General features: G+C 40.2%; 1 protein-coding gene across 2 annotated transcripts in view; it reads right to left on the reverse strand.

The window, feature by feature from the left end:
* Positions 1–22,254, reverse strand: part of kcnh5b (potassium voltage-gated channel, subfamily H (eag-related), member 5b) — a 177,646-nt gene that overhangs the window by 137,348 nt on the left and 18,044 nt on the right. Inside the window, exons 5-6 of one of the 2 annotated variants that reach the window (XM_040041721.1) lie at positions 12,481–12,596; positions 8,000–8,359 (exon numbers count right to left, since the gene is read on the reverse strand). In XM_040041721.1, coding sequence (XP_039897655.1) covers positions 8,000–8,359; positions 12,481–12,596 — 476 coding nt within the window. Of the gene's footprint in view, positions 1–7,999; positions 8,393–12,480; positions 12,597–22,254 lie in introns of both variants that reach the window. The other variant, XM_040041720.1, reaches the window with a different exon arrangement.

Here is a 22,254-nt window from a genome sequence, read left to right on the forward strand (position 1 = left end):
AATTGTGTTAACACGGTATGTCAAAATGAAAAAATAACAGTAAATTCAGACATGTGAGGCCAAACGAGCCAAGGTGAAATGTAGAGGTAAAATCAAAAGTAAAACAGGCAGTTATATCCTGGACCCCAGAGGGTTAAACATTCTTTTAAAGTAACGCTTTCCTAGTAATTAGTTACTTTTATAATATTGTAACTCAGTTACTAACTCGATTACTTTTTTTGAAGAAGTAGCTGGTAACTATAACTAATTACTTTTTCAAAGTAACTTGCCCAACACTGCTCATACATAGAATCTCCCACATCTAAACACTGATCTTTGATCACTTCTCTACTACTCCGTACAGTTCTTTCAATAATAACTCATTTACTGCAAGCACATTCATTTCCCACTTTCTGTTATCTTCTTTCAGCTTTACAGTCTCTGTGTTCACACGCAGTGTTAATATCCCCACCCCTAGCTGCATGGCACACAGCTTCCTCCCGGCCCTGTCAGCTTGGCCAGCCATGGCTGTGGCAACATGCACGGCACGCAGAAAGGTCAGGGTGGATTAGACCTTTTTGAGCAGCCGCAGTGCCTGCAGATGCACACTGTGAACTCCCGATGGCCTTCCGGGCTCTCTGTGACAGCAGGTGGCTTCGGGCCCATGGGGGGTTCCTCCATGCCTGACTCCCACACTTGCGTATCAAACACCCACTTCAGCACACACGCACAAATCCTCATCCAACACCAACCCTGCTGCAACCTGAGGGAGAGTCAGCACCACTCCTTATGCGAGCGTTACATCATTTTTTCTGCTGCTGTGATTTTACAGTAATAGCCCGACTACTTCACTTGCTCTGTTCATGTTATTGCTGACCTCCATGCATCTTGTGTATGTGTGGGTGTTGCTATTTTTGAGCTATCCATAACCTCTATCTCCAAAATGCCAACTAGAACGAACAGAAGAGGAGAGTGGAAAGTTTTGTACAACTTCAGGGTTTTGCTCTTGTCCTTTCTAACACACTCACTATCCTGTGAAAAAAAACATTTCACTCAAAGACTTAACTGCAGAGATCTTTGGAAGTGGCACCACTGGATTCGAAAAGGATAAACACCACCAGCTGTCAGATCACGAACTGAAAAACAAACTATGAAAAAGCCATTTACCCACTTGTCTTGGGGTATCCTGTGGAGGATTCTTCAGAATTACAGGCCACTCAGTCACTGTACAACCAAAGCTAGAGCTTGGCTCATATTGCCATCAGTACTCTGGGGGGTTGTCATGGATTCTGTTCATTTTAGTTGTATTACTGTATATATAACTAAAATGTTACCTCCACGTCCACCGACTCACTCACCTGCTCAGCCAGAGACGGAGGTCGAGGAGCCAGAGGGACCTGCTGTGCAGCCAGAGGGCATGGACAGAGGGCCGGAGAGTCCTGCTCAAATGGAGCTAGAGGTCAGTGTGAGTGAGGGACCTGCACAGCCAAAGCCATGCCGGCTGGTCCAACAGCGTCCACGCCAGAGGCCAGCGCGCCGTCTGGACCTGCCTCATTCCCACCAGAGGCCCGTGCACCGTGAGGTCCGCCGGTTGCTACGCAGGTGGCCCCCAGACCCAACTCGTCACCACCGCCACTGGATACGCGGGCAGCCCCCTGAACTAAGACATCCCTGCATGCCTCAGCCGGGCGATGAGGTTATGTGGTCTGTGGTGCAGCTGCGAGGGAGGCGGACGCACCTGAGCTGCATCCACAATCACACCACGCCGGCATAAATCAACTGAACTAGGTCCTGTCACTGTTATTGTTGGTGTGTGCTCGGCTGTGAGCTGAAAAACTGAAGCCGTCTGTGTGAAACAGCAGCCGTAAATAAAAGTTTATGTTGAAAAGCATGAAAATGCCTGCGGGATCTTTCACATTTACATATTAGATCATTTGGACAGGATGATCGAGAGTCTGTACTTTGTTGACTTCCAGATTTCATCTTTGCTTTTTGCAGATGATGTTGTTCTCTTGGCTTGGTTGTGAATTCCAGCTCGCACTGATGTGTAAAACAGCAGGAATGACAATCAGTACTTCCCAGTTCAAGATCATGGTTTTCAATGAGGGAGTGCTCCGGGACTAGACCTCTGGGACTAGTTACTACACCAGGTGGACAAAATTAAGTATCTTCTTGTTCAAGAGTGAAGGGAGAGTGATAGTTACCAATCTGTTGCGGTAAAGAAAGAGCTGAGCATAAAAGCGATGTTGTCAATTTACAAGTGAATCTACGTTCCTAACCTCAACTTTGGTCATGAACTCTGGGTAATGACCAAAACAATGAGGTCACGGTAGTGTCCGTGACCTCATTGTGGAAATGAGTTTCCTCTAAAGGGTGGCTGGAGTGAGAAGCTCAGTTATTCAAGACATACTGGTGTTACCTGTGGGCTCTGTCATGGTTTGGAGTTGAATTTAATGTGATGATGGGATTTTGTCAAAATTGATGAAATTATGACAATACAAAAATACCTGATGATCTATACCTAGAAGAAAGCTTGCCTAAGACAGCTCAGACTGTGATGAAGAATAAAGGTGGTCAAACCAAATACTGACTTTAAGGCTTGTTCAAATTCTACAAACTCAAACTTGTTGTTGCCTTAAATACTGTTTTTCCATGTATGTTTGTCAAATATAAAGAAGTGAGGTAGAGCGCAGGACTTTTGCACAGAACTCTATCTTCTATCAACCTCTTCCTATTTGACGTGAACTTGTCAAAACAAACTGTCACATTAAGCTCTGGGTGAATGTGATGGGCATATACAAACAAGCAAAGATTAAAAACCATTAATCACATTCCTACAAAATGCTAGTTTTTAACTGATGACAAATAACAACCTTTAATTGCTACTCTTAGTTTATGACCAGAACACCTCACCAGTGTGCAAGATGAATGTAGCTGTGTGCACTTTTTTAAAGCAGACTCAGGAAGCAGCAGTGCAAAACTGGACTGATTTGTAATGCTTTACTTTATATGCTTTAGGGCTAATTTATTTTTATTTTTCTAAATTGTTCAGAAAATACTTTCTCGTTGTTTCATGTGCTGAAACAATTATGTTAATTAGGTAGATAGAATTTAATTATTTTCTTGTTTTCACTGCTGTAATGACTTTGTCTTTTTCACTTTCCCTCAAATACCCTAAAAATGGAAAACATTTTCACAAGTTTTCTCTGTTTTGCATCGTTGTAAAGTGATTATCTCTGAGTATGGGATAGCTGGCCAGGCAAAGCAGCTCTCTGAGGACATTAGGTTTATTTCCTGACACTTAAAATGCTTCAAAGTCAAAGTCAATCATTAAAAGATGAGCAATAGAGGAACTGCATCTCTAGTTTTGATTAGCCACAATGTTAAGCAGTGTTGTGGCTCAAAGTACTGTCACTGATTGTCAAAAACAATATAATTGGGACTAACGAGCCTTGTTATTATGAAAAATACTGAACATTGCCATATGGCTATACTATGTTGTTATTCAGACAGAAAAGAAAAGTGCTCCAAACTCTGGTATCTTCTGCATATATATATATATGGTTATGACTTTTAAGGCTCTTATGAGAGCTCTTATGAGAGCCCTAAAAGTCATGTGTTTGTGTGTAAGCAAGTATGTGTAAGGATGTGTTGGCAGCACCTACATCTCACCATGCGTTGGCATGGCTTGACAACATTTGAAACCTGCGTTAAAATACAACTAAAAATACTTCCCGCCTGCTTCAGCCATAGAATGCATCAACACGAGGATGAAATGAGGCTAAAATAATTTCTGCCTTTCTCCTTTCACATTACACCTTAAGCCTCCCAAACACCGTCCTCAGTCAGCATGCATCCATTCTTCTAGCCTGCTAATACAGAAAAGCAGCAGCAAAAATGTCAATTAGGCAAAGAGGGGCAGAGAGGCTTTGACTGTGTCCTCTGGAAATTTACGTGCCATTGATTTCCTCTCTGCCTGTCTCCCCCACACTCCACCCCCTCTCCCAGTTCACTGTTGTCTACTATTTGAAAGGCAGCAACACAAAACTCCACCTAACAGGGATCTCATCGAATCCATCAGCGACCGGCGGTGAGAGGCCGGAGGACAAGAGACACCTGAACTAACACGCAGCACAGCTCCAGACACTTACTGAATGATCCACAATATAATACATCATTCACTCTGACAGTGGACACAGTTGGCCAGCCAATGCAAATAACCACAAAAACATGCTGAGGGGGAGGTTTAAGGCTGGCTGTGACACTGGGCCGTGAATTAATTACCAGTAATTCAACCCTCACGCCATGTTTCAGCTGAAATAGAAGAAGGAAATAGTCTGAAAACCCTCAACCGTTTTCACTCAGTGTTTACTGCATATTTATGCACATGTCATTAATATGCTGTTCACTGTTAACAGGTCATAATGTAATACTGCAAGTAATGAGTTGAATTGAAACAGAAACTATAAAACATGAATCGATTCATTTAACTTTTTTTCTTGCCTTTACCAAAAACGTAATATTACAATATCTGACTGGTCCAACTGATCTATGGGTGCTACCAATATATCAGCTAGTATTAGCTATTTGCAATTATATATTGGTATCGACATTTGTGACGGCAGCTAAATAAACATTTTAAACTTTCTACTCAACACTTATGATTGTTGCTATTGCTCATTTGTTCATCAGAGGGCACTCTGCAACTCCTCTGTTGGCATCGTATCTTTGCAATGCCACAAACACAACAACCAGCTGAGCCAAGCAGTTGGGCAAGAATGTAAACAAGTAATCCTCGACTTGTTGTGACAGTGAAATTAGTTTATTTTTAAACTGCGTAAGTAAGGATAAATTACTAAATATAACAAATGTAAGGGGAAATCTGTAACATATGTTGAATCTGACACGTGAAAGAAACGCAAACAGAGAAGGTAACATCGCATTTGCGGAAATGAATGTAACATGTCAAAAAGCCAAAGAATTGCCATTTAGAATAAGTTTTTTAAACGTATAAATCTAGATAATTGCAGTATGTGTGACATTGTTCATGCAAAGTTTCATTCAGATTTCCAGAAGATAGAGTACATACAGTACATATCTATGTATATGACAAACTGTTTAGTAAATACCTATTTGTTTCTTTCAGAACAAATGATCTCTCTAAAACACTGGGATTTTTAAAGAATTATAAAATATAAAAATACAAAAAAAGTTAATTAACAACATCTGTACATCCTCGCATGAAAATACCTGTCAGTGTGATATTTTTTTATCTCTTCTGTGTATGATTTTGGAGATATTTTTATACATTAGAGCTATTTGTGACAGTGACTGTATTATTTAATACTGTTGGTACTTCTGTCCTTACTGTCTTTGAGCAGCTGTAACCAAATAATTTCCTCTGGGATTAATAAAGTATTCTGGTTCTGATTCGTAGGTGCACATTTAAGTTAGAAAACACAGAAAGATAACTTTGTTGTGCCTTTAAGAGCTGTTAAAAATAGTTACCAAAAAAAGCCACTAGAATGTGTGAGCATTTCAGCATGTTGTGTCAGTCCAAATGTTAACAAGAATAAAATGCCAAGAGAGGTGTGAAATGAAAAATTAATAGATGATTAAAATTCAGCTGCTGGTAGTTTAAATGCTGGTATTATTATTGTTATTCCTGGCATCTGAGCACTCATGTGATTAAAGCCCAGCTTGGCAGACACACATGTATGCATGTATACACTGAATGCAAAAAACACAAGTCGCACTTTGTTTTTTCACAAGCTCACATGCACGTGTCACAACAAGAGCAAAAATCAAACATAAATAATTAAATGTTGAAACACATAAAAAACGAAGAATTACACGAGTAAAACTTCAGTAGATATTAGTTGTTCTTTTCATTCTACGTTCAATTGATTACTCCGTACACTCGGGCTGAAATATAATTAACTGCTGGGAAATCAAGTGGAAAATCACCTTTAATGGACTTGAGGCCATATTGATATAACTGCACGATATCTGATGGGGGTAAGTGGGCGTGAAAAATACTCCGAATGAGCTCGATCTCATTATGAAACCTTAACCAGAAATCAAACTCTCTAATGTGCAGGAGAACATCAGTACAACAGTATTTTCTGTAACCTCCTTGTGAGGAAAAGCTGGGACATAGGAGTTCTCCACCACTCTGAAAATCTGATGGCAGTACCTTTTAGCATGTTTAAAAATCCATGCAACTCATGTTCAGTCATTATGCCCTAGAGCAGACACTCACTTTCTTCTGGGAAGAGGAAGAGCAAATCCTGTCTCCAATATTCAAAATCTTTCCTCCTCTGTGCATCCCTTTAACCTAAAAAGATTTTAAATCTGCCAAAATACAACCTAACAGCATCACAGAAGCAAGATGAGCTTAGATTTTGCTTCATATTCGTCCCCTTCATATTAGTACATGACCCCATGTACATCTGATTTCAACATATAACCTGCAGCTGCATTTGGTATTAATCATAATTCTTGGCTTTCCAACATATGTTTGATTTCATCAAATGTTTTGATGTTTTTATTTCTTTAAATAGTGACCACACTGGACAGAATTCAATTACATTACAAGATCCAATTACAGCTCAAGCTGTGACCATCTCCAGACCTGGTTTGGCCAATGTCATCACATTTTACATTTGCATTTACACCTGAATTAAATGCCTTCTTACCTTGTCCTGATAAGACGTGCAGACACAGACTGCCTGTTAATAGCAGGTGTAAATGGGGTCACAAACATTCACTGTGACTCATCTGTGCCCCCGAGCTTTAAACTCAACCAATCAGCAAACTGTGGGAAACGACTGACATAATGGCTTGATGAGTCATCATCTCGAGAGAACTTACAGTAATCTTGGAAGTATAACACGAAGCCTGATTTTTGCTGTGTAATGACATCCCTTTCATTTAGATGTAAATGAATTACGGAGCCACTAAAGCCCAAGTGGCAAATCAAAAAACAATCATCAGTCATCTTCTGAATCATCTGAAAATAATCTGTTACACATCTGGCTCAAACTGACAGACTGACTACAGACAGAACAGTACCGGGAAACATATTAGTCCCTTTTAAATGTTTACTCATTTCAGCCACAAAAAGAAGAAGCCCACTCTCATACGAACCCGTCATCTCAAGATCACGCATTGAGACGAGGACTGCATGAATAGACAAAAGATGGCGAGACAATCCTAGAAGAACTATAAAGTTTGAGCACTTAGGCATTGTTTATTTAAAAAAAGCTCAAAAGCTTCTGTTCATTCACTGCATCTTGTACTTCAGTAACGATTTTTAACCCTGAAGTCTAAAGAAGGCAAAAAATTTGACGAATAGTCCAAAAGCTTATTTGAGAGGTGCACAATTCAGCCACAACATTAAAAGCACTGACAGGTAAAGTGAATAATTATATAAATCATCTTGTTACCATGGCACCTGTAAAGGGGTGAAATATATTAGGAAGAAACAGATCTATTACATTTTGAAATGGATGTGTTGAGCAGGAGGAGGGAAGAAAATGAGCAAAAGGGCCTGAGCACCTTTGACAAGAGGGAAATGTTTGGTCCTGGCATTAATGCGAATGTTACACTGACATGTACCAAAACCAAAGCAACACTGCAGGACAAGTGCACCTCGTAAAGTCAACTGTATCTTCAGCCCCATTCAGCAGAACAATGCGTACTGCCACACTTTAAAAAAAAGTTTGAGGTTCAAGATGTTGCTTTGGCTTCCAAATGCCACCTCAACATGACTCTGCATGGCTTAAAGGATATGCTGCTAGCATCTTGGTAATTAGTACAACAACGTCACCGTAACAGGTCTAATGGAGAACATACCTTGATGGATCAGAGCAGCTTTGGAAGCACAAGAGGCAGCTACGCAATATTTAGACCGGTGGTTTTAATGTTGTTGGCCACTTTCAGGGCTGAATTGAGATTTAGGTTTGTGAGAATTCTAGGTAATTGCACCTCTAACAACGGTAGAAATGCCCAAACTTACCTCATCCACATTCTCAAAGGCATTGATGATGTCATAGGGCAGGCACGACAGCAGGTCGATGACGAACCAAGTCTTCAGATAGTTCATCCGAATGAGTTTGGGGTCAGAGATCACCTCTCCACCGGGCCCCACGAAGGTGGTGTGGAAGTTGAGAACGATATCCACCAGGAAGATGACGTCGACTACGCTGTCTAGCACCAGCCAAACAATGTTGTTCTGCTTGGTCTTAAAAGAGACATTGTAGGGCACCATGATGGCCGTGTAGAAGGTGAGGATGAGGATGACCCAGTCCCAAGTGGTCTTGAAGGTGCAGTAGTGAAGTATTATGTGAGGTGGTGTCTTGGGGGCTTCCTGCTTGTACTGCGGGAGGATGTCAGAGTTTAGCTGCAAAACCTGGAGGTGGTTTTGCAGATGGAAACAGCAATATGATTAGACTTCAGTTCTTCATCAAAAGCACCCTTAGTCTAAACAAAATACAACAGTAAATGTACAGTATGGGGAAAAAACAGGTTAATGCTTTAGACATCTGTGGCTTTTGTATATTTAAGTGTACATTTTACTAATAACATGAATTAATAAGTGATTTTCCAGCTCTTCGGCATCTTTGTGTGTTAAAAACTTGTAAATATTGAACTGCCAGTTTTGTTTATGCATTTTATGCATTTCCAGCTCTTTTTTTAAACTCTGAGAATGCATAAGAGTAAGTTTTTGTTTTGTTTTTATTTCTATCTCTGGGCTCTTAGTTGATTGTCTCTCAGAAACAAGTCATTTTTATCTGTTGTCTGTTTAAGAAATCCCTCCCTAAAAGCCCATTTTCACTTCATTAGCCAATTCCTGGAATCCGGCTGAGGGCAGCCGGGTGAGCCATACTAACTGTACTGCTGGACCTGCTATTGCATGAAGTGAAAGACACTGGAAACATTAGGAAACCAGTTTCATATCAACATTGTAGCATTGACATGAACTAAAGGAAAGCATAATGCTGCAGGTTTCCTTTAATACTGATTTGAATTAGCAGAAAATTTTATATATGCAAGAATTCCAAAGAAAGCTAAAATTCCCCTGGTTCTTTCTCCAGCATGAGTCCGATTTATTAGTTCATTAGAGAAAAGTTTGTCCTGTCAAGCGAATTTCTAACTGTCAGCGATGTTTGTAACAGCAGTCCAAGACAGACGATTGCACATTTCTGTTTTTTACTAACTACATGCACGGTTTCCAGAAAGGAAATGAGAGAAAGGGGGAAATTAAATTAGTGAAATAGATGAAAGAAAGCTCAACAAAAACAGTCCTTGTTTTGTTTTTGTTTATTAAGTCTAACGATCATCAGCCCATGGTGCTCAGCACTGTGAAGGAAAAGTTTTTCCTCTCAGTTTTAATCTGTATTCATCACGTCTGTTCGTCTGTAAGGCTGTTGGTGACAGAAATGTATTATGAATACATTTTGGCTTGACGTGGGGAAGACACAGAAGGGGGACTGAAATTGGCAAGAAGAAAAGGAGAGAGAGAGGGGAAAGAATAGATGACCAAAAAATTAAATTAAAAACATTTTTTTAAAAGAATACGTAGTCTATTTCCTAACGTGGTGATGATCACCCTTGCCAAGCTCAGCCACCTCTACAGAACAGACTCCATTAAATCCAGCAGCTCCACATGCAGATCACACATTAACCATTCGACTCATTATTTATACAAAATAATAGTCTATTTGTGTCAGCTACAGAGCTGTAATATATTCTGCCGCCGCAAACATAACACATTAACAGGTTTCTGTATTCAGTGAAAGAAGCCTGTTAAATATACATATTTAGTAGTAATACAGCTCTAATAGTGAAATTGCTGTTTTTATAGTTACTACCAATACAGCTCTTCTGGTTCTGGTATTATTGTATTTGCGATGACTACAAGTAATAACCCTAAACTACTGATACTGCATGTCATCATCATTTTCTCCTGACAAAACAGTTGGGACAGCGTGGCCTCAGTTAGCCCAAACTGTCCTCACACTGGGATTCAGTTTGGTGCTAAATAAAACGATGGATTGACAGAGCTGAGGTTTAACAGCAAGCTTCATAACATCAGAGCTCAGTCACTTCTAATTCTCTTCATCAAAGCTGTCAGTCAAACTGGTCAAGAGCTGCACCACAGCTCAGAAACGAGGCTGCCAATTAACCCACAGAAGCATTGTGAGGAGAAGAAAAAAAAACATTCGCACAAATCCCTGCTTACACGTGAGACACTCAACAGCATCCTTGACAGACGCCAGCTGTGCCTTTCAGACTCCAGAGCAGATGGCTCACCTGCAGTGTCTGCTGAGCACCCTCAACACATTACCCTGCAACCCATCCAGCACCAGGCCAGGAAAACGGCTAAGAGAGTGCATTAGCTTGTTATACCAGGTCTAACTTATTTCTTTTTCCAGTCCTTCCTTCCTACTTCTCTCCTAACCATTACTGCTCTTACATTCTCCCACATCTCCTTCTCTCATGCCATTCTTTCCCTCTTAAGTTGCTACTTCCACTCCTTTCTCTTCCCTCTCTTTGTAGTTCTTTTTCTCCACCTTTCTCAGTTCACCTCTGTTTCACCTTTAGGACACCTGAGTCGGTAACACCTTCCCAGAAACCCTCACAACTTCTTGCATCATGCGCTAAACACAAACAAACTCTGATTAAAGGCATCACACCTTCCTCAAACATTCATGAATAAAACAGGTTGATGAACACTGGGAAAATGAACCATCTTCTTTCCACCCTGCAATCCATTTTCTAACTTTATAGCACAATCATTTGGAGTGCTCGCACCACCCTATTGTGTCTCTCCACCTGTCCTGAATGGTGCCCACAGTTCAGAGGAGCAGCAGGGAATGTGTTACTTCCAACAACAGCAGTTAAGGGGAGGGTGGTGTGCGTGTTTAGGAAAAGGTGAAGCCTGTGACTGCATATGCATGTTTTTGACTGTAAAAGTTGATGTTCTCTTTTAGTGAGCTTTGGGAATATGGTCAGAAGGAGGCTATAAATCTTTTATACGGGGATTTTTTTGGTGCAGAAATATTTCAAGGGTGGCAAATTTACAGTGTGTGTGTTTATACAGAAGACTCCTTCTGGTGTGACAGGGTAGCTACAGTTAGCGACTATGTTGTTTGCAGAATGAAGAATTGGGAATGATTTTCAGTTTAAGTTGAAGAACTAAGCTGCTGCTTAAATGGAACAATTAATAGAAGGTTTTGCACTGCTTAAAGGTTAGCAGGCAAACAGAAAACGCACTTAAATTTACAATAATACAATTTCTTTTTTTTATCAAGCTAGGATTAGCCAGCTAGCTGCTATTACTAGGTAACCAGCAAATTATCTATCTGTGTGAGCAGTTCAGCTTGTGTTACCAACTTCAGCCAGATAAAAAACTATTTGTATCTAGTGAAACCTTGTGCACACACGGCATAAGTACAATTTAGGTGGGGAAAAAAGCTTTTTAAACCTCAAAGTTGAGCAAGCTAATACTCAAATCATAACAACAGTTGCCTCAAGGTGCTTAATATTGTAAAGATACTAGAATAATACAGAGCACCCTCAAAAATCAGGCAACCCCCTATGACAGGGGTGGGCAATCTCAGTCCACGAGGGTCAGTGTCCCTGCAGGTTTTAGATCTCACCTTGGGTCAACACACCTGAATCACATGATTAGTTTGTTACCAGGCCTCTGGAGAACTTCAGGACATGTTAGGGAGCTAATTTAGCCATTTAAATCTGCTGTGTTGGTTCAAGGACACATCTAAAACCTGCAGGGACACCAGCCCTCGTGGACTGAGATTGCCCACCCCTGCCCTATGAGCAAGCACTTTGGCAACAGTGGGAACAAAAAACTCCCTTTTAACAGGAAGAAACATCCGACAGAAGCAGGCTCGGGGGGCAACGATCTGCCGCGACCGATTGGGGTGAGGGAAGGAAGACAGGATAAAAGACATGCTGTGGAAGAGAGCCAGAGATTAATAATAGCTCATAATTAATAGCCACCAACAGCCTTGCAGCATAACTAAGGGTAGGTTCAGTGTCACCTGATCCAGCCCTAGCTACAAGCTTTGCCAAACAGGAAAGTCTTAAGCCCAATATTATAAAGACATAGACATATGTCTGTCTCCTACATCAGGACATCCTGGAAATAACAAAGTAATAAATAGATAAGCACATGTCACCTTCTTGTCCAGTTACAATGTCTCAAACACAAATTTAGATCACTCCATGAAGTCTTGTTGCACTTGTACATCTTTGGGTCATAATCTGTGGTCTGGTTCTTATCACCAGTGATGATCCATTACGCAAAACCCAAATCTACGAGATGATTACCTTGAAGGGGCGATGTGCCAAAACTGGTTTGGGTCTCTTTTTTTTTTTTTATAGGTGGCACTGAGTAACTTTTTCATCGGACCTAGGATAAGTACCTGCAAAAAAAACCTGCAAAAATGTTCTTCATATAACGTATGTGCTCACCTCAGCCAGTCTGGACTGTTTATGGCTGACTTCATGTTTGCCAATAGGCGCCAGTTGCTGTAGGGTGTTGCGGTTGTTGGTGAGTGCACGTGTGAGCCGTGCAAATTTGGTCCATCCTGAAAAAATGAGAAGTCAATTATTGCCAAAATCACAGTCATTGGTCTTGTCATCTATGTCAGCTGATACTTTATGAGCTACACAAACACAATCAGACCCCAGGCAGCTGTATGTTACCACTGCCCATGCAGTTTCCCTGCTCAAGGCTCACAGCAGTTCATCAGATTTTCACAAAATGTTGTCTACTGAATCACCGTGCTTTCATTGCAAAGCAGCACAGTTTGCTTTAGGAGGTCAGAGCCATGGATTAAGTAACAGGACTTTCACCTACTACAGTCATAATTCCAATATTTTTCAAACCACTGACACTTTCTTCATGCCAATTGTACTCTTAATTAAAAGTGAAGCTACTTAGGATTATGAAAAGATCATGGTAGCATTTAAGCACCTGTTTGACAACAACTGTGGGGAGCCTCACTTACACTTCTAGCACAGCAGCAAAACCCTTCCTAGTAAAATACATTATTTGTCTTCATGTAAACAAAAAGATGGCATTTTGTCTCCATTTCACTAATTCATGTAAACACAGCGCAAAACCCAGAGCCATCCGGTGTGCCCTGACCACACAGGAATCACTGAAAATTTTGCACATTTTTGTCTTGTGAAAAAGCGAAGGCTTAGGGAACCTGCTGTCTGTATGTACTAGTCAACCAGACATTATTCCTAGGAAAATTCCCAGTAATTTGATATTTATTCACACCATCATCTGCGGTCGACCGCATGCAACACTCAGAGATCCGTACACCCTGATAGTCGTGAAAATGGCAGAACTGAACTGTCATTGTAAATTGTTCCAGTTCAAAAGAAGAAAAAGGGTAGAGAAGAGCCGTCCATAACCAAACAAACACAGAAATGCTGAAGATGCATGGAAAAACTAGAAAAACAAGGATTAAGATGAACGAACACTTCTTGAGCCCTCTGAGCCCTCGTGTTTGTGCGTCTTTGTCATTTTTTTAAAACATGGTCATAAGAAATATTCCAATAAATAAAGACAGTAATAGCTGCAGTTTCTTTGGAAAATGTAATTATTAACTAAAAACAGATTCATATAGAAGTTTGTAAGTCTACCTAAAAATACAGCCTTGTCAGCAGAGGTCATTTCAGTAATGATGGCCACACCTTTCTCAGTAAGAGCAAACACAGTTTTGGAGGTCAGGTGCTTCCTGCTCTATTGCTCTAAAAATAAAATCAAATATTTCAAAGAGAAAGGGGTCACACAACAGGGGCACATCACTTACAGTAGTCACACGTCGTGATCGACCCGGCCCTTTGAAGAAACCATTACGAATAAAAAGCAGACTTTGAAATGGCTTTTAACCCTCAGGCCTCCAGCTATGTGAAAATCCTCCTTTCATTCTCTGTTAGAACGGAGAGAAACTCAGGCGCTCACTTCTTTGTGCAGCGGTGTAGAAAAGCCTGAGACAATGCTGTGCTGATGTCAATACGGGAGGAATATCAACACGGCATCCAATTTATTCTGAGCGCCGAAACCCAATCACTCAGCTTCCCTCGAGCAAAACTGCTGCTGCAGCTATTGTAAAACTTACTGTACGGCTTCAGTTTCTAAGGCTTCTTTTCTTTTTCTACACATTTTTAAAGTTGGTGTTGCACAACCACAGAAAATGAGCCTTAATTTTTAGCTAAAATGAGTATTTTAAAGTATATATTCTTCAGGGAAATTGCTGCAGCATATGTACACTAACATTGATTGTGTAACTCACTGTATAATATACTGTATTTTGTTGGCTGTTGATCAATTTAACTTGTTCGTCATAATCCCTGCAGTGTGTTCCTATCTTTTCTACCTCACATTCTACATCAGTGCGCTTTAATATTACCTGTATACTTCCTACGCTTATGCTGTAATGTTACCTATTACCTTTTAACAACTACAGCTAATACATTTGAAGATTCTAATTTCATATTTACACAAAAATACATGTAAACCCACGAAACATCCTGCGGCTCAGGCGGAAGACTGGGTCGGCTACCGATCGGAAGGTCGGTGAATCAATCCCTGGCTTCTCCAGTTTGTATGCTGAAGTATCCGTGGGCAAGATACAGAAAAAGGTACAGAGTTCCTCCCTGCATCCAGCAGAGTATAAGTTCATGTCTGAATGATGCTATATGAACAACTTGTCACATCCTCAACAGAAAAAAGTGCTTTACCTGTCCATTTACCAAATTCACATCCCATCTCGAAAGGCTTAATTTGTTATCTTTGGGGTTGTTTTTTAAAAAAAGGGTGTAGTTTTTTCTTTCCTCAAACTTTGGACTGTTACAATTAAACTGTTAAATTACAAATAATTATTACTCATCATTATTATTATTAATAATATTATTCCTATGTTTCATTCACAAGAACACAGCTGTGCTCACTTGTGTACATGTAAATAGATATTGCTGTGTAAACAACATTCTGTGCGTAGATGTGTTGAAATGGTTGCAGCGGAGTACAACAAATACAACACATGGGGCAATTGGGAAGTGATGAATACAGCCCCAGAGCCTACAGGTGGATGCTGGCTGGGGGAGGGGGTTAAAGTAACATGCAGTGATGCTGAGCAGTAGCAGCTGTCAGAGGTAAAGCTGGGAACTTGTGGACATAAATGTACTGTCAAAATGAAAGTAAGGCAACCAGTTTGGGAAAACTATGAGACAAATTACTGTGTAGGACACGATGCAGCTCGAGTTGATTTGGCGCATAACTGCCAATTTTTAGTCAAGGTGGCTACTGATTAAAAAATGTAAATGTTGCTCAGTGGATGCTAAATGTACCTATTAATAATATGAGATAATAACAAAAACACAATATTCTGAGACTCCTAGTTGGTCTCTCTACTGACATCATTGCACAAGTGAGACAGGATATCAGCCAAAAAAAACACACTAACCCAAATAACTTCAACAAGCAAGGGAGAGAGCAGAGGCCCTCAATGCTGACCCACATTAATGTAGCACTACTAATGCATTATAACACTAAAAACCTTCTTCCTCAGAATTTTTAGGGACACACTGCACACAATTCTGAGTTTCTAACTTATAAGAAATCAACTTGGGGACAAAGCCTTTCAAGATGTGTTATCTTTGGCATTTTTGTAGATTCAGCTGAAGAAACTGGAACATATAAAATGTTTTTGATAGAGGCTGAAAGTAATTAATTCAGCAAATTTAATGTTTAGACAACACTGGATCATCCTTGAGTTGGGTGCCTTTTTATACTTGAATGGCTCATAGATCACAATAATAATAATAATAATAATAATAATAATGATGATGATGATGATGATGATGATGATAATATTAAACATTTCTTCTGAAAAAGGTACAAGGACTAGACTGAAAATGCATGAAAAAGCAGTAAAATGTCCAAAGAAAAGCAATGTTTACGTTGGCTAACAAGCTGCTAACAATATGAATTAGATCATTACTAATAAAAATCTTGCTGCCTATGCTTTTCAAGTAGTTTCAATTTACTATGAAGCTGACCACTAGGAGCTGCGATTGAGGCTTACATTAACTAAGCATCCTTTTCACTCATGACAGCAAATTAATAGTCCACATCTAACTCTCTTAAACAGGGAAATCCATCATGACACATGATTTGTTGTGAAACCTGAACTATTTCTAACACCTAAATCTTGCATATGAATTTATGTTAGAAACCGTGACAAAGAATGATTTGACTGTAGCGCCTTTCCTTTGTGATGTAATTCTTATCATTTTCATATCATTCTTAAGACTTTTTTTCTGTGCTGCCTATAATGGCTGAATAGTTCACGGTAAAATGTGCATGCATTACAGAGCAGCACAATGCATTAACAGAAAAACAGCGAGCCGCTGGCAGAGAAAATGAGCCAATGTGCTCTTTTTCATACAAACACTTTCATCATGAAGCAAAATGGGAGAATTTGTCTTGCTGGCATTCACGTAAATACATACTGACAGCCCACAGGCTTCCACTGTACATTGTGGCAAATACAGGACAAAAGGCCCTCACAGAGAGCATGAAAGGAAACTGCAGGACAAGAAAATAAGCGGTCTTTTTCACAGTTAATAGTGCTGCGTCTGCCTATGTTTCACAAGAATGCAGCAACCGTGTGATTTATCAGACTTGAAATGGAAATTGAAAAAAAAAAGAAAAAGGCATTCGGCTAAAAATAACACAGGAGCGGAACTAGTGCACGCACCAAACAAAGTAGAGTCTGAGATTAGATTTTGGTTGAAAATACTACACACAGCAAACTGCATTGCATGACATGCGCCTTTATAAACAGCACATGTAGGACACATGACTTATATACATGCAGTGCAAAAGCACATCATTCTTTCTCATTTTGTAATACCTGGAAGTGCAGGTGAAAAAAGATGTCCTGTAAGAGGGGAGATATAGAGATCACAACAGAGTTTGGCAAGAGGTCACAGACGGTTTTAAAGATTAACTCTACATCCAAGTATGGCGCAGGTTGAAGCAAATTGCAGCAAATCATGTTTGTTGCTAAGAATTGAGTGGAATTAAACAGCCCCAAACATTTTTATGACTTAGAGGATAAATTCAACAAATGTTAACAATATTGCTGCATAATGATAACCTTGGAAAAAGAACCCTAAATCCAAGCAATAATTTGGACATTTAGCCAAAATGGAAGTCAGATTGTTAAATGAGTTTTATGTGGCCATTGAAATGCCGTGAAGTTCACAGCACACCGTTTTTGTGCTGATGGAGATACCATAATCAGTCAGCAGAGTGTTGGCAAACGTTTCCCAGCCTCAGCACTCGCCAACCCTGCTCTGTAAATTTACGTGGTCTGCCACTTCATGACTGAGCTGCTGTGGGTCTTCACCTTGCAGTAATGCCACTTCCAGCTGATCGTGGAATACAAGCAGACTTGTTACAAAGATGGCATTCAGTTACAGCACTGTGGTTGAATCAAATGGACACAAATGTTTGTAAAAGCAGACTGCATGGTTAGGTGCTGTGATTTTATACACGCGTGTGTTCGGGACTGAAAACACCCAAATTCAAAGATTCAACCTATGTTTTTTTACATATAGTGTAGCTGTTGCACAATTTGTTGTAATATATCAGTGCTTAGTAAGGTTCCTTGAGCTTTCCAAGTTGTAAAAAACTTGTGTGTGACAAGTTGTTCTCACCCAAAGATGGATTACAATTAACTAACTTGGACAGTGAGACAGAGTGACGAACCCGACCACACAGTTCGCACGTTTTGACCCCTTTTATTTGGCTGTTCGTGCCTTTAATACACGGTCGCAGCTTTTCAGCTGCCAGCCACACACACAACCCCAACTCAGGTCCCGGTACATTTCTTTATAGGGGAGACGTAATTGGCTGACGGAGCTCCGGTGTGTCTCAGCCTCCCCTGCAGCTGAGCCCCACCCTGCCACAGATAGATTTCCAACAAATGAAATGAAATCTATGCATTTTTTAAACACAATGGAGAACAATTCAATTAAATGTCTTCCACATTCTCAAATATTGTATTCCTTAAAAGAAGGTCACCATTTAAAAAGACTTCCGATCTTCTCAACAGACCGGACTGTAATTTCCACAGCACAAAACCACTTTGAGTAAAGGTAACTGTTACTGGTCAAGCTAAATCAAACTATTGGTTTAAAAAAAACTGAAGGATTACACTTAGTGCCTGAGGCACTTGTGTTCCTGCCACAGTACTCGTCACTCATTGTGATCAGCCGTCAGCCTGAAATGTTGTCTCGCCTGAGGCTGAGGTAACAGCACTTTGTGAAGCACTCACAGGTGCTGACAAAGCAAAGCAGTCAACACAGCCACTCTACCATAAAACAACAACAACACAGTGACCATTATTTTTTAATAGTTCTGCTTTCCTGTGTTTTCTTTTTCCTCTTTTTTTTTCTTACTGCTTCAGTCAGTGGATGATACTGAGACGAATAAGCACCGGCCAGCTGGTTCACCTTGATAACCACAATCAGCCACGTGCAAAGAAAATTGTCTCGATCCAGATGTTTTAGGTTCGTGGGAGAAGCACCATTTAAAGCTCAGTTTAAGTGGAAACATGAAGGAAAGAATGCAAATCTCTTCTCACATGCAGAAACATCCAGGTTTTAGACCAATAAATGTGTATAAATGGTTTATTTTTAGGTGAAACGGGGGCACGGTGTCAAGAAAGCACACAATGAATTTGAAATCCCCTGTTAGATTTTTACTGCAATATCTCCCACTCTGATGACGCTGACATGCTGTGGCGTGCCGCGCTGTGGGAGCAGCCAGAGACGGAGCCCAGAGTGAATTTTAGTCTGCAGCACGAGCCAACTCCACCAACGCCTGCAGCAGCGAATCTCCCTTCCCTACAAACGGCCTCTCCCACCCCCCTTATCACCAGGCGGGCTAAACTGCTGAACCCAGTACGCCCCTGTGTGCTCTGTGGCACAGCAGGCAAAGGCTGCATCCTCTCTGTGGCCTCTAATGAGCTGTACTGTACTGAAATACACCACAGTGCACTAGCTGGTCTGAAGTTGGAGTATGCCAGTCAAACCACCACCTGCGAGGTGGAGCTTTGTTACCAAGGAGATTGTCTTTTAAAAGGTCAAACTATATGCACTTACATGCATGTCTAGAACAAGAAGCCATATCTTTAGTAGTCCATTCCTTTTTAACATTATGTTTAATTTCATGTTGAAATGTCAGAAATGAAAAGAATCAGAGTATTAAATGCTAAACTGTTTTCTGCTCAAACCAACCCTGTTCACATTAGCTTGAACTTATATTAACTGTAAATAAATTAGTGTTGTGTTTTATACACACAAACCATTGCTTTTGACTTTTAATGAACTATGACTTTAAAAAACTTTTAATATAGCATCCAAAACTGACAGACATGAAAATGCATTTTCTTTATTGGCAGTAAATATTCACCCACTTTATTATCAGGTACACTTGTTCAACTGCTTGTTAACATAACTATATAGTCAGACAATCACCTGGCAGCAGGTCACGAGTGTCAGTATGGGGAAGAAATATGACTTAAGTAACTCTGAATGTGGCATGGTTGTTTGTACCAGGCAGGCTGGTTTGAGAAACTGCTGATCGACTGAGATTTTCCTGCACAACCATCTGTGGGGTTAACATAGGATGGCGTACAGGAAAAGTGAAACTATCCAGTGCAGATCCAAAATGGATAAAGATCATAGATTCAGACCAGATCAGGCCCAGATCCATTTCAGATGAGGTAATTTCCCAGCTCTTCCCATTCAGGTGAATCAAGGTGGGCTTATTTTGTCTGTATTCCTGATTTTAACCCGTAAGAGCCCAGACCAATTTTTACTGTCAGGAAAACTATGGGAGAGTCAGTGTCAAAACTTTAACAAGAACACCTGTGTGACCTTGGTTTCTCATGGGTTGAAATAGGTCATCTCGCCAAAGCTATAATGAAATATGTCAAATCTAGCTGATGTACAGTAGACAGCGCTATAAAAGCTTAGATGTGTCTTACAAAACTTGGAAAGCTGCATTTTTTTAGTTAAATGTGAAACAGTTACTACTGACTGTATGACAGCTATCAGCTATCAGTAAAGGCTGATCTTAGATCAGATTAAAAAAAGGTTAAACTGGGAAACAAAGCATAGTTTTTCTGTAAATTTCATTAAGCATTTTTATCCAGTAATGGAAGAAATAATTAAATCCTCTAACATTAAAAATCAGACTGTTACAGCACATCAGTATATTAAATGCTGATTGAATTTCATTTTTAAAAAAAAATGAAGTGGCCATAAACTGTTACATGTCTGATGAGTCAGTCAATGTTTTTATCTTCAGCTTCTGTCACCTACATTTTTCCTCTGTTAACTTGCTGAATAATTAGATGGAATCACAAACTGTGATGTCAAATTAAGATTGCAGCTTTAGCTAATGAAAACTCACGTTAGCTAAGATAAATGGTGACCATGGAGAGCACGAAAAATGTAAATATTTGTATGCAACTTTTTTTTTTCTGTGTCTGATGATGACAGAGTGAACTAAACTTTCCCCTTTTTTATTTTTATTTTCTTAAATCAATATTCTGGGCCGTACTGGCACATGTTCATATTCAGCACTGGTACAATTTACCCATAATTATAACTCGTGTTATTACAGCTCCACTGACGAGGAGCTTTTTTCTCTACGCATGCATATAGTTAACTCAAGATGATCATACTCAGAGTCTATTGGACTCACTCTGATCTCCCTTTTTTTTTTTAAAGGGAACTCGGTTTATGGCTAGACTCAGAGTTTGATGAACCTGCTTCCTGGAAAAAGGCCCTGATTGAATACTGTTACAGCATAACTGAGGGAACAACTCAGTAATTTGGTGCCACTGCTTTTTCAGATTCTACATAGCTTTGGGGTTATTAATATGTAACAACTGTAATGTTTGTGAGAATACTTTAATACAACATTTTTAGAGCTTCTCTACAGCACCATTACTGTACAAAAATACTTTAACTTGGATAAGCTAAGTACACTCATACTGCATAAAACTTGATGCCTCACTTTGTCAAAATATTAAGCAAAGTTTGTCACACTGTCAGAGGCAGCAGCCACAGCTAAATCACAAAGATGTCAACACGCTAATGTGACGAATAGATCCACTAAGGCTTCGATCGTTCGATTGCTTCGATTCAGGCCATGTTTTTCATGTCGCTGAGAACACTTTAAATTAATTAATTAAAAGAAACACACATGAGAACATTGGGGAGATCTTTGCAGCGAGGAGGCAGGAGTACATCAGTGCATGTGTGCGCACACGTTTACAGGTGCCTGTATATCAATGAAGGGGGAAGGGTGCAGGATCCTTGTAAAAAGGGAAAACACACCAGAATGGCAGCACCAGAACTGACTCCCAAGGCGGGGAGCTGACACTGTACATCAGTCAGGGCGCGGAGGATAACACCGGTACCCACTCCTCCAGTGACTCCTGACAGCATCACAACCTTGTCAAACACAACCTGACAGCTTTGCAGGGAAACTGCAGGGAGATTTGACATGTTCCTTTTTTTCACATTCAGCTTGGGATGAAAAACAAAAGAAAGGAAAAAGGTTTGTAGCAAGTACTAATCTTCTGAGACTTCTCAGCGTGAGAGAAAGGACAGTGGAGAGCTTGGTACGCAGAGTCAAAGGGAGCAGAAGGATGAGGTGGATGACAATTGAGACTAATTTGCTAATTGGAACTTAACACAAAGTGCAGCCCAGACTAACAGAAATCACATTAACTTGGAGATAATAAGACAGATAAATTTTGCCTGACGATGGCACATACCGATAAGTCAACAGATCACCAACGATATCAGGCATTTCCTGAGGGTAATGTAAATTTGAGTATCCATTTTCACAGCCATCCACTGAGGCAAAGAACAAGTGTCATCATCATGAGGGCCACAGGGGGAAAAACCTCTAAAGCTGCAGTTTGAAGCAAAAGTGGTGGACCAGTCAGCCAACTGGTATTGCAATGAACTGTGCCAGCAAGGATAAAAAGAATAATGGGCATAATTACACAGAGAATGTAACGGAGGTAGCAATCAGTAACCAGAGAATATCAGAGAGAATTCAATGAAAGGCGAAGACGATGACTGAGCAAAACAGAAGAAGAGAGATGATAAACAAAACAGGTGTTCAAAGAAAAA

This window comes from Simochromis diagramma, unplaced genomic scaffold (assembly GCF_900408965.1).
Source record: "Simochromis diagramma unplaced genomic scaffold, fSimDia1.1 OVJJ01000304.1, whole genome shotgun sequence".
Classification (NCBI taxonomy): Eukaryota; Metazoa; Chordata; class Actinopteri; order Cichliformes; family Cichlidae; genus Simochromis; species Simochromis diagramma.